This window comes from Syzygium oleosum, unplaced genomic scaffold, assembly GCF_021117445.2.
Source record: "Syzygium oleosum isolate NSW1041296 unplaced genomic scaffold, Sole_v2.1 Sole_v2.03, whole genome shotgun sequence".
NCBI classification, from domain to species: Eukaryota; Viridiplantae; Streptophyta; class Magnoliopsida; order Myrtales; family Myrtaceae; genus Syzygium; species Syzygium oleosum.
Window position 1 is genome coordinate 6,475,924 of NW_026607487.1, and position 12,860 is coordinate 6,488,783.

General features: G+C 39.8%; 2 protein-coding genes, 1 long non-coding RNA gene and 1 pseudogene across 4 annotated transcripts; 2 read left to right on the top strand and 2 right to left on the bottom strand.

Annotated features, from left to right (window-relative positions):
* Positions 1 to 17: 17 nt before the first annotated feature.
* LOC115692629 (uncharacterized) lies at positions 18 to 2,489 on the top strand (annotated as a pseudogene).
* A 2,884-nt stretch (positions 2,490 to 5,373) lies between these two features.
* LOC115692649 (self-incompatibility protein S1-like) lies at positions 5,374 to 6,819 on the top strand. Its single transcript, XM_030619577.2, has one exon. It carries the CDS (start codon positions 5,534 to 5,536, stop codon positions 5,942 to 5,944), a length of 411 nt encoding a protein of 136 aa, XP_030475437.1. The 5' UTR covers positions 5,374 to 5,533; the 3' UTR covers positions 5,945 to 6,819.
* On the bottom strand, positions 6,414 to 8,330 carry LOC115692648 (50S ribosomal protein L18, chloroplastic-like). Its single transcript, XM_030619576.2, has 3 exons — positions 8,032 to 8,330; positions 6,994 to 7,155; positions 6,414 to 6,676 (listed from the first exon to the last, which is right to left on the bottom strand). Exons 1-3 carry the CDS (start codon positions 8,239 to 8,241, stop codon positions 6,527 to 6,529), a joined length of 522 nt encoding a protein of 173 aa, XP_030475436.1. The 5' UTR covers positions 8,242 to 8,330; the 3' UTR covers positions 6,414 to 6,526.
* A 1,767-nt stretch (positions 8,331 to 10,097) lies between these two features.
* LOC115692651 (uncharacterized) lies at positions 10,098 to 12,763 on the bottom strand. 2 transcript variants are annotated; one of them, XR_008816218.1, is made up of 3 exons: positions 11,923 to 12,466; positions 11,249 to 11,614; positions 10,098 to 10,622 (listed from the first exon to the last, which is right to left on the bottom strand). It is a non-coding gene; the product is annotated as an uncharacterized LOC115692651 (long non-coding RNA). The 2 variants fall into 2 exon arrangements; XR_008816217.1 differs by lacking the exon at positions 10,098 to 10,622 and having other exon boundaries at positions 11,054 to 11,614; positions 11,923 to 12,763.
* Between the last annotated feature and the right edge of the window lie 97 nt (positions 12,764 to 12,860).

Here is a 12,860-nt window from a genome sequence, read left to right on the forward strand (position 1 = left end):
CGTCGATCCCGCAGATAATGTCATGGATCCGTGATTTCGGGCTTCCGTCGTCGGCGAAGCTTGTCAGTACGACCCGGCGGCCTATGGGAAAGTCCTAATGTGAGATTGCTCCACATTGTAGAGTTTGAAGAAGGGACGTGCGGCCGCGGGCTTTCTTGTTAAGATCGTGTCCATCGTGGGGAGACTTTTCCGTGATTAGCTGGGTTGTCGAATTTATCAAGAGGACAGGGTACGTGTACGTTCTCTTACCCTGTTCAATAAGGGTCTGTCTTTTTCCTTGGTGTACAATCCCCTAGGTGAATCTAAAGTCTAAGACATTGTTTATATGATGAATAAATAACAAAAGGCGAGTTTGAAAATGTTTGAAAGTTGCATCGCATCGAAAAAAGTGTAGCTCAGAACTTCGCATGGATAGAGCAAGTTCATGTCATGTTCATGGGATTTAGGTGCTTTAAATTCTCTCTAGTTTTCTAGTCTGGAAACTCCATTTGATCACATTTACTGAGCTGTGGAAGATGCCTGACTAATTTCCCTTGTATCTCTGATTCTGATATGCCGAAAATTACTCTTGCAGCATTCGCTAGAAGTGGAAGGAACTCGGTATTACCTTTCTGTCTGCATTTACCGATACAAAGTACTTAGTCCCACACGCTCAATCTTCTCATTTCTGAGGATACTGTGATGCGCATGGTAATCTATGGGGGAAACGGATTTATTGCACCTCAACCCTTCCATTCCAGACCATCCACGATAAAGGAACAATTTAGTCGGTTTGAGTACAGACATAAGTGAAGGCATTTCACGTCCTGGATAGCACTCAACGAAATCTTTGCCCATTGTTCATTTTAATGAATATTCTTATTCTGCTTCATGGAATCAAAGCTGCATAGCCCTGGAGTCGCTGGTTGGAAAAGTTTAAAGGGTGAGTAGATTTGTTTCTGCTTTTACTTTTGACTTGCTGTTTAAGAGGCGGGTAATGATCATGGGATATAATTAGAATCCAAAAAGAATCTCTTATGAAAGATTAGCAAATTGTTCGCATTCTACTTGTTTTGTTAAATTTCCAACAAATTGTCCGCATTCTTGTTCATTTCTAGCATTGTATCAGAGCAAATGTCAATGGTTCAAAATTTCTTGTCTGTTATGTTGCTCATTATCATTTCCCCAGTTATCCCATTAATGTGATTACGTCCATATTCTGTCGTGCATGTGTAAGGGATCGGTTCTACGCAACGGGAGTGTTGAGTTATACGTTATATATACGTTGTTTGGTGCGTTTCCTAACAGCTTAGGCTTTTAAGAAATGCATATGTCTGACATGCAGCAATCAAATTAAACAGCATGACCAATCAACCAACCCTATCTTCTTGTTTGGTTCTTTCTTCTAGTCATTTTGGATGGTCCGGAGAACTTTCAGACAATCTCATAAAATCGTCAAATTACAACAAGATTTAAAGCTTGGACGGTTAAAAGCCGCTCATATGCCGTCGAACTTCAGCTTATTAAATTTGTTATTTATAGTTTGGTTAACTATTAGTGTCAACTCTTTTTGTTGCCAAAGAAAGTAATTGAAATGGTTAAGCAAAAGTGTAGAGCTTTCCTTCAGAAGGGAGATCCTGATGCCAAAGAGGGACCAAAGTAAGCTGGGACACTGTCTATCTTCCTAAGCAGTTTGGAAGCTTGGAAGACTGGATTTGGGAAATCTTGCTTGTATTTTGAAGTGTCTGGGAGTATTTTGTCGAGATGTGGGTCCTCTATGTTTTGCCTGGCTGTATGGGTAGCATCTTCACTGTAAACCAAATGCTAATTATTATGCTTGGAAGAAGTTATTAAGAGTCGGGAAAATTTTGGAACGCCATATTAGAATATATAGTGGGTATTGGAGATAATATTTCTCTTTGGTATGAATTGTGGCACCATGCTAGGATCTTGCTGGATCATTTCTCAAGGAGAATTACTTATGACTCTTCTCTTCCTCTGCAGGCCTATGTATCTGCTGTAATTTGTAACTCTCATTGGAAGTGGCCCGTTGCTAGGCCTGAAGAGCTGGTTCCCATCCAAGCTGCAGTTTGTGTGGTGATTTTTCCTAGTTCCTCGACTGCAGACAAAGTTGTATGCAAGCTTCTTCAAATGGTTGCCTTAACTCTTTTATTGCTTGGGAAATTGTGAGAAGCAAGGGTGCTAATGTTGACTGGCACAAACTTGTGTGGTTCTCCCCTAATGAGTCAAGATCTAGCTTTATTTCTTGTTTAGTCATGCATGATAAACTCCCCATTTTTGAGAGGATTAACCGTTTGTACGTTGGGAGTACTAGATCTCTCTGCGTGTTCTGTAATCTAAGCATTGAATCGCTCTCATCTTTTTATTGACTGTAGTTTCTCTAATGAAGCACAGAGGAAGGTCTTTGTTCTGTCAAACTAATCATTGAATCTCGCTGTCATCTAATTCTCGATGTTTAATGTAATCAAAATTATCAAGTTCTCTGTTAAGCGTAGTTTTGAGAGTTGCCTTGGTCTCACAATAAGATTGGCACTGATAAGCATCGTAGTTTGTGTCTTGCTTGGAATCTAAGTTTGTGAAAACTGCCCGGCTAGATTAAGGTTTTTCTTTGGCATTCAAGGTAATTTCACTCGGTTACGTCCCTGGGAAATTCAACCTCTAAATTCGGACTTTTTCTTAAAGTTATTCGCCATAATATCATCATCATTGCAATAAAGAAATTATCTGGAATAGTCGGTGGTGCTTGTGCTTCGGGCTTACTTTTAAATCCCAAGAAAATCCAACTTATGAAGCCTTTGCTCCTTCGCCTCTTTGTTCGGGACCATTGAAGGAAAGTTCTTGAACATTTTGAACGATGCGATATGTGCATGTTTTTAACTTTTAAAGCCTGGAGATGCTGTGCCTGTGAATGAATTGAAAGATTGGTATTTCTTATGCATGCTACATGAAAAAGTTCTCACTTTACCTTGAGCTGTCTTTCACTTTCGATAATCATAATATTCCTGCGATGGATGGGCGATGTCTCTAGTCTCAAAATAAGATTCAGCCTAGTGATTTAACTGCTTAAGCTTCAAGTAATTGATTGTCTTATGCATCATTGTACTTCTAGGATATGTTATTCCTTTCAGCTTTGACGAAGACACGGGACGGATGTTCAGAATTCAGAGCTAGGTTTCTTTTTGCATTTGCATTTTGCAGATTATTTTTTTTAAGCAATCTGCCGATAAATTAGCTTTTCTGAGTGAAAAGCTGAAAGGTTATTAAAGAAGGTGAGAAGATGTCAATCTCAAAGCATGAATGGAAAGCTGAGAAGATGTCAACATGATGCAGTGAAGATTTAGCTCAAAATACTCACTTCTCTACCTCGCAGAAAGCAACTTTCAGCTATGCACACCATTGTCCAATATGAGAAAAAGTTGACAGCAACTCTCACAGGAGACCCAACAAAAAGCTCTAGCAGCTACTTCAACGGAACGAAGACGCCACCGACGACAGAAACAAGTTTATCATCCAAATGAGGAAAAAAAAAATCCTCATTCTCTGCACAAATACATGAGGACAGCAAGCTCCTAGGACATCTTAAGCACGCTTCGAGCACAACAATGTGATGATCCAACATGAGATCGATACGAGTCCAAAGCGTCGGTTTCTTACGTGGATATACGTGCTGGGGAGGTCCAAGGAACACAAAGTAACACCAAACAACAACCAACTTTACTCGACTCCAATCATTTTTTTACGTATTTCAAGCTTTTTTGTTTTGGTCGAAATGTGTTTCGAGCTTCGAAACACCCCAATTTGATGGAAGACGAATGCAACATCAATGCAACATTTCTCTATATGTTCACATGACTAAAACATTATCGAAATGAGATCAAAATCCTCATATTCCACATATGAACAAAAGCAACCAGCAAACACACACATGAACAGCGAACAACAAACTCACATGACCAGCATTTGACATATTCAAGCACACATAAACAGCGAGCAAATACAGTATGCCTATACGCCCAAATTTATTCGCATTTCAATAGACTATATACGGGAAACGCAGAAAGAAACAACCGACACAACTTCAATTTGGACATCAAAACGTTTGTAAACAGAACAGGAACTAACTATGACCGAATTGGACCACCTTTTTTTGTTTTTACTTGTACTTGTTATTCATTTTTATTATATATTTTCATATCTATCTTTTATTTCTTCACATAAATACGTGTTCAATCTGTCGGCCAAAATTCATGCGTTAACATGATGTGATCCATTTTTTCATTTTCTCATGCGATGCTTATTGATATAGATAGGTATGCGCTCTTGAAGGTTTGTTAGACTTACCACGGTAACTTCGCATTTTCAAAAGTTACTCTGCATTTTGTTAAATTAGCACGATAACATATACATTAGTAAATCGCGATTAAGAAAGTCCATAATGTACAAGTTACTATCTGCCCCTGACTGGCTAATGCTCAATGCAATTGTGATGATGGAAAGATGATATTAATGGATATCCCATCAATCAAATGAAACGCATCCAATATTTGGTTTGACGGGTATATCTAACAACAACGGCTATCAAAATCCTCTTTTACTCGACAGACATTTTGGACAAGAGATCGTTTAAGGCTCACCTCATTAGAGGAAATAGAGGCCAATTTTCATTGAAAATCGCACCGTCATATATAACACACCGCCAAGTTAGCGATTTTTAGGCAAAAATCAATCGGAACGACTATATTGAAATTTCGAGCAAAGATTTAAGACTCAATTGGCAAAATTGAACTGTTCGGGACTGAATTGACACCCGAATCCAAAATACCGTATGCATCAACCTGTCATCTGTGGCACAGATTGATTGTTCGATCGAAGCTGGAGCTGAACCCGTGGATTTCAAATCGAGCATAAAAAAATGAAATCTCAAATAATTGAAATCTCCAAATGATACCAAAATCCATTACTCCATTGCAGTCACGCATCGTACGCACGTTGTCCAATGGTCAGAGACGCAACCGTTCGCGTTAAGGCACTGTCGTGTACGGCATCGTTGGGGGCATTTTGGCAGAGGAAACTTCAAGGGCTTTGCCTTGATAACGTCGAAATGTAAAATCTAGGAAGCTCTGTTTTTGGACTCTCCTGTTCAACTCCTACTATAATGTCAAAGTCCAGACCAAACCTCATAACTAATGACTCCAAAGGGTAACTTTTGTAAATGAACACAGTCCTTGCAATCATCCCCTGCTCCAAACGTGGATGATACCGTCTTTGATTCGATCATAAAACTAAACTTAGTCCGGACAAAAAACTGACTCAGAATACCACCGGACCACAACATAAACATCAAGGACAACCAGCCTCATCCGCTAAAGATCAGTTGCGTGACTCTTTCATCCGACGTGACAGCAAGACAAACAAAATAAGGTGAAATAAACTAAGTCTAGCACATTATCTTCATGTTGTATATACATAAAGAAGAGACTGACACAATCCTGGCTGGCTTTAAAAGAAACTGAAACATTCTCAGTGAGGAGACATGGATGCTTCAACCAAATTCAAGAGCGGCAGTATCATCTTCTTCCTCCTAACAGGAAGCTTCTTTGCCCTGGTTTTCTCAGAGGTCCACGTCAGCGTCAAGAACCGGCTGGGGAGCGGCAAGAACATGACCCTTCATTGCCAATCCAAAGACAATGATCTGGGCCAGCAGACTGTTGCAGATGGAGGTGAATTCGGGTGGGATTTTGATGTGAACGTGTGGGGTACGACTCTGTTTTACTGTGACATGGGATGGGCAAATTTGCAGGAATACCATTTCGATGCGTATTCTTTTGCTAGAGACTCGGTTCGCTGCGATACGCAGTGCTTGTGGCTTGTCTCTGAGGAGGGCATGTATGGTTTGAATGGGCAAACTGGGTTCTGGGAATACATTTACCAGTGGCCAAGTTGACTAGAATTGGCAAAAAAGAAATTGCAAATGAGATGTGGATCAGAAGCTTCTTCATGCAAAGTGTCAATTAGGGTGGCCAAAAATGTCTTGATCTGCAAGTGAGAGGAGTGATTCCCAGATTGAATTTGATCCTTCTATTTTATCCAAATAAATTGATTTTATCTAGAACTCAGTTTGGATATTTCATTTCACACATGAATGTCCGAATGCTCTCCCAACATCATATGTAATGCTTTATCTTCCCTTGAAAGAACATCGCCATAAGAATCACCAAAACTTTGTATTCAGAATATGACAAGTTCGGCAAAACCATCATGTTATTTTTCAATCCATCGGCCGAGCTATTACACTGTGATCTCACAGAAAGGTGAGCTGTCCACATTCACAGACCACAGCAAAAGACTTCAGTTAAATATGCTTCATTCTGTTTGACACAAGGTACGGAAATCATTGCCATATCTCATTTGCATTGAGCTGAAAAAGGAGCAAATCCGCTAAATAAACTGATGCATTCGTGTTTGAATCAAGAGTTCTCTTGACAAAGAAAAGACGATCGGAATGAACAAAGCTAGCAATCAGAATTCAAAATTGAAGACCATGTTCACGGGCTGCTTCGGCGAGAGCTTCCACACGTCCATGGTAGGGATATCCACCCCGGTCGAAGGCTACCTTCATGATTCCTTTCTCCAAGCAAGACTTCGCAATGATTTCACCCACTCTCTTTGCCACTTCCTGATGCCAACAAGTTACAAGGATGAGAGTTTCTTCAGCAAAGCACACAAAGAAAAGCAGTTCAAAATGTTTTCATAGAGGATCTACATTCTGAAAAGAAATATATCCCAAGCCGTGTCAGAATTTCTTAAGTTTGATTACATTTAGTGTCTCAAAAATGCACATGGATTGCAGAAAGAAATCTACAGGAGATGAGGCACTTCTTTATCTGAGTCCCAAATTTTTTTTCTCTTTCATTTCTTTTTCAAACTCTATTATTTTCTATACACGGACGATGACAGTACATGCAGCGAATTAAGGTACATTTGGATACTCACAATGGTAGGACCAGAACTGTAGTCAAATTCCTCAGAGACGGGCTTCTGCATCGTTGATACTGCAGCAAGTGTGTGCATCTTAGTGTCATCAATCACCTGGACGTAGAGGTGCTTGTTGGAACGAAATACACATAATCTCGGCCTCTCTGGAGTCCCCTGAACCTGCAACACCCGAAAAACTTCAATTTCACGCTAAACGAAGTTACCGCTTCGATTTCACGAATCGCCAGCACAACTCCGGCACTTTAACCCTAATGCCGTAGCATGGTCTCCAACAAGTAAAAACTCAGAATCACTTAAAATTTGTCATGTGAATCCAACACCCAATGATGTAGGAACACATGATATGGTGCCACCACAATACATCTAGTAGAAAGAAACTAAACTACTAATCAATAACCCCCCAAGGTGTAGACCGTGTTATCAAGTGCTCAGTTTGAATGTGGCAGCTATCACGATCAAATCACGGCGTCTTTCACTCAAAGCCACCCAGAGGTCACACCCGCCCCCAGTGGCTAGGAACGTTAGACTATGTATGTTGACAACACGGATTTATGCAGAGCAGAAGATCCAGATAACCATGTTAATTGTTAACCTTAAAAAAAAGAACTTAGTGAGAAATATCAGTGGAGGATGAACTAGGTCCATTTTTCTCTTCTCCTCCGTTTCTTTTTCCTAGTTCAGCAACCCTATATGCCGTTTACAGAATTGACAAACAAAACACCGAGTACAATTCGACAGCTCAATCTCAAAGCTATCTCATTCAGATTCTAGACCACAACAACACACTCTCTACGCTCTCATCCTCAAAACCACTCCCCACCCCAAACGAAACCGCACGAACCCAACAAATGCCCGCACCATACCAATCCATTTCGAACAGAGACTCGCCATGGAACCACATCGAACCCGCCCTCAAAAGCAAAATGAACCCAACCCAACCAATGCCCTCACTAGCGCACTCGACCATCTTGAACTGGGACATGGGCATCATGAAAAAACCAGTGCGCAAAAAAGGGTGCGAGACCCAGAAGAGACCTTCTTCCTAATGCGAGAATGGCGGGCGAGCCGGTCTTCTCTCCTGGTCTTGGCTTGTGCTTCCACGGCGAAGAGACATTGGCGCCGCGGCCGCTGCATCATCGGGACTGTCCCGATGAATTTCGGGTAGATTGAGACCGAGAGAAGCTTCTGGGAGGAACCCAGAAAGCGATTCTGGCTGAGGAACGAGACCGAAGTGGAAGCAGCCATGGCTTATCGCCGTGCAAAGCGCAGGATAGAGAGCGATGGCGACGAAGAAGAAGCGCTCTTTCGCTCTTCGTTCCCACGACTGACGCCTTATCCGTTTCGACGCATTACTTTTGGATTTCCATTCATTTCGGAAAATTGCGTTATGGTCCTCGTAAATTTTCGTGGGTTCAATTTTGGTCCTTGTGCCAATTTTTCGGGTACAAATTTGATTTCATGCCATCGAACATTTATCACATATTTCCATTCAAATCTTAGTAATGAACTGAATTGCCAAATGAATTTTTGAGCGAATGCTAAATTTCAACTCCCCGGAAAATTCTAGGGCCGAGCAGGCTATTTAACGGCTGCGGATTTAAAGCTAGAAAATCTCGTCCGCCGAATCAATTTTATAAAAGTGCCACCAGTTACCTGTCATACTGATAAATTACCGACATTTAAAGTCTGTTACGACAGCAGAGATTATAAATTTTACGTTTGACTGAGGAAGATTGTTGGCGATCAGGCCCAGCTATTCTAAATTAGGTTAGCTTAATTTACGAACTTAAATTGAGTGGTATAATTGTTTTGGCAAATAATTGAGAAAAGGGAAAAAGGAAATTACAATAAAATTTCAAGTTGCTTGCTGTTTCCTAAGTGAAGTTACTGTTCACAGTAATTTAAGGTGATTTATTATCGGAAATTACTAATTGTCATTTTCATGGATTTAGAGGTAATTTATGATTATTGAGGTGAGCCACCAATCATAGGTTCTATGGCCTACGAAGTTACGATTCTTTGTGGTGATAATATTAAGTGATAGCATTCTTATTTTATGAACTCTCCAGCTAATTACTATAGGTTAATTGAGATTACGCCTACTTCAAACAAATTACTATTGTTAGAGGTATAATTATCAAGAACAGGAGCTATAAGTCAAGCCCTGTTGAGGAATATTACCATATTGTTGGATAATCACTAGGTGATAGCATCATTGAGAGTATTAAGGAAATTTGTGATGCCAAGTTACTGACTATAGTAAATTAATGATTACGACCGTGCAAGGAAAACAATGACATTATTGAATAGGATTAATACCAAAAAAATCCCAAATTTGTATAAAAGTGATAAATTTACCCCAAACTAATTGTTGGGTTACAAAAAATCCCAAACATGTACAATCGTGACATATATACTTTTTTGTAGCGTCTGTCAAATTTTATTGTGAAATTACTAAACTGGATGACAATCGGCAATAAGTTAACTGACATGGCAAGTCCACGTGGAAATTCATATCAGTTTGGGGTAAATTGTCGCACGTATATTAGTTTGAGGTTTCTGGTGGCCTTAAAATTAGTGTGAGATAAATTTGTTAAAAATATACTAGTTTGGAGTTTTTCCGTAAAATTAACTCTATTGAATAATTACTAGTGACAACATTATGAATTTATGAAGTGTAAAGCAATCTACCATTACTGAGGTCAGTACAGATTACAGGTTCCATCCATTGCAACAATTTAAGATAAGCTACTATGCTAAGGTGATTGACAGTCTCATGGTACGAAGTCTATAGCCTAAACTAATCCGTGAAAAAGAAAAATACTAACTACAGGTGCAATCCAAATTACACCAAGGTCTGTTAAATTACAATTGCTGGGGTTATGCTGCTAAGTACAAGAGCTATAAGGTATGACCTTCATGGGAATTTCAATCTCTTTGAAAGGAGTAACATCTCTTAAGACGAACTCATTTACCTTAGAGGAAGTAATTTGATTTACCTTTGAAATAAGTAATTTAGCTTCGAAAGTTAAAGTTCGTAACCAGCTTATTCTGCCGTAGATCCAAAATAAAGTTCGTAAACTATATTGTGTTTCAAGAGCATCGATCTTCCCTCGACGAAGACGAACAGAATAAAGACCAAAATATACAGGTTTCGAACCTCGATATCAAACCCTTCATTGCATTTACTCTTCTGTGATCCCCTCTACATGCAGATGCAAAATGGAAGAACCGAAATCTCATCAAACCACACACCTTTTACGTTCACTTCTTGCCGGGTTTCCTCCGTAAAATGAAGGAGAAAAGAATGGACTGATGGAAGAGAAGATTCATAAGCTATTCTCCTTGAGAGATGACACCGGCAAGATCGCAGCATGGTGTCACAAATCATACCAAGCATAGTAAGTAGCATCTGGTTTCCAGTCAAGATGATAGCTACAGAGCCAGGCAAAACATAGAGACCATACCTCAACCAAATACTCCAGAGACACTTTAAAAGACAAGCAAGATTTCACGAGTCCAGTCTTCGAATGCCAAGGCCTCCAAACTGCTTAGGAGGACAGACAGTGTCCCATCTAACTCTTGCTCCCTCTTTAGCATCAGGATCTCCCTTCCAAAGGAAAGCTCTGCACTTTCCCTCAACCATTTCAAAAGCTTTCCTGGGCAACGGAAAGAGTTGGCGCTAATGGTTAACCAGACTATAGATAGAAGATTTAATAAGCCGAAGTTCGCTGGTATATGAGCGGCTAACAATCCAAGCTTTAAATCTTATCGCAATTCGATGATTTTATGAGAGGCTTGCAATGTTTGTCTGAAAGTCTTCCAGACAATCCACAATTACTAGAAGAAAGAATGAAACAAGAACATTGGGTTGGCTGATTGGTCATGCTGTTTGATTTGATCGCTGCATGTTAGACAAATGCATCTTTTAAAAGCTTAAGCTTTTAGGAAACGTGCCAAGCAATATATCATAACACTCCCCTTGCATAGAACCGATCCCTCATGCACAACAGAATGTGGACGTAATCACGTCAATGAGATAACCAAGGAAATAATAACAAACAACATAACAGATGAGAAATTTTAGACTATTGACGTGTGCTTTAATACAATGCTAGAAATGAACAAGTAGTGCGGACAATTTGCTAATCCTTCAGAAGAGATTCTTTCTAAATTCTGATTACACCCCCGTGATCATTACCTGCCTCTTAAACAGCCAGTTAGAAGAATTAGCAGAAAAAAATCTACTCACCCTTTAAACTTTGCCAACCAGCGACTCCAGAGTCCAGGGGCTATGCATCTTTGATTTCATAAAGCAAAATATGAACAGTTATCAAAATGAACTTTGGGCAAAGATTTCATCGAGTGCTATCCAGTCCGCGAAATGCCTTCATTTGTGTCTGCACTCGAAGCGACTAGACCGTTCCTTAATCTTGGATGGTGAGTAAAATGCTGGAATGGAAGGGTTGAGGCGCAATAAATCTGTTTCCCCCATAGATTTCGATGTGCATCACAGTATGCTGAGATATGAGAAGATTGTGTGCGTGGGAATAAGTACGTTGAATCAGTAAATACAGACAGAAAGCTAATATCGAGTTCCTTCCACTTCCGGTGAATGCTGCAAGAGCAATTTTCGCATATCAGGATTAGAGATATAAGGGAAAATAACCAAGTACGTTCCACAACTTAGTAGATGTGTTCGAATCAGACCAAAACAGGAAAGAGGATTTAAAGCACCCAACTGCCATTAACATGACATAAACTCCATCCACCTGAAGTTCTAAGCCAATCTTTTCCGATGTGATGCAACTTGTAAACCTTTTCAAACTCGTCTTTTGCTAAGTCCCGACTTCAGATTCATCTAGTGGATTGCACATCAAGGAAAAGCAGACACTTATTGAAGGGGGAAAGAAAACATATACATACCTATCCTCTTGATAAATTTGAGGACCAACAAAAAATCACGAAAAGCGTTTCCACAAAAGTCGAGATCTTAACAAGAAAGCTAGCCTGCAGTGGCATTTCCCTACTTCTTCGTCTCTACAATAAGGAGCAATCTCACATCCAGGGTCCCCCTTCAGCATCTTCTCCTCCTAGAACTGAATTCCGGTAAGGCCATGGTGAGGGAAGGTTATACAGACGTTACCATAGGTCGCCGGCTTGTACCTACAAACTTCACCAATGGAAATTCCATTATGAAACCCACAACGCAAGCAAGATCGAGAGAACCTCGGCGAACGAGACAGAGCATAGCAACCACAAGATAAATCGGACGAGGCAATACAACAAACAGCTAAAGAGTGCAAAAAAAATAAGCAGAGAAATCCAAATTCAAACACGGACAGTCCCTTAACGACATCCCAGATTCACAAGTCTAAAAATTGATGCTACCATTTCAAATCAATCAATCTGTGCACAGAAAATGGGAAAAATTAAAGGAAAATAATTCCTGAGAATTGTTCCAGATTGTCGATTATCTATGAAATATCCAAAAACAAATGTATAAAATAATTCGGGCGAAATATTAGTCATGTAACTATTTTGTTGAGAATTAATTCGAGAATGAGACGTAAATTGACAAAACTTGACGGGATGTTGAGATTTTATTTTAATGGACAGTGAAGATGATGATGACGACCGTGTGAGTAACTGAAGCATCAAGAATAATAATAAAAAAGAAAGATCAAATGGCGATGAATGTTACGCCCACAAAAAGCTCCTGTGGCTCGCTATCTAAAAATTAAAATTAAAACCCACCTCTTTTGCATATAATCTTTGGCCGCATAAATATGGATCTTTGCTAGACCAAAATATATATATATATATATGGATCTTTTTTTTTAGGTAACCGACTCATGTAATGT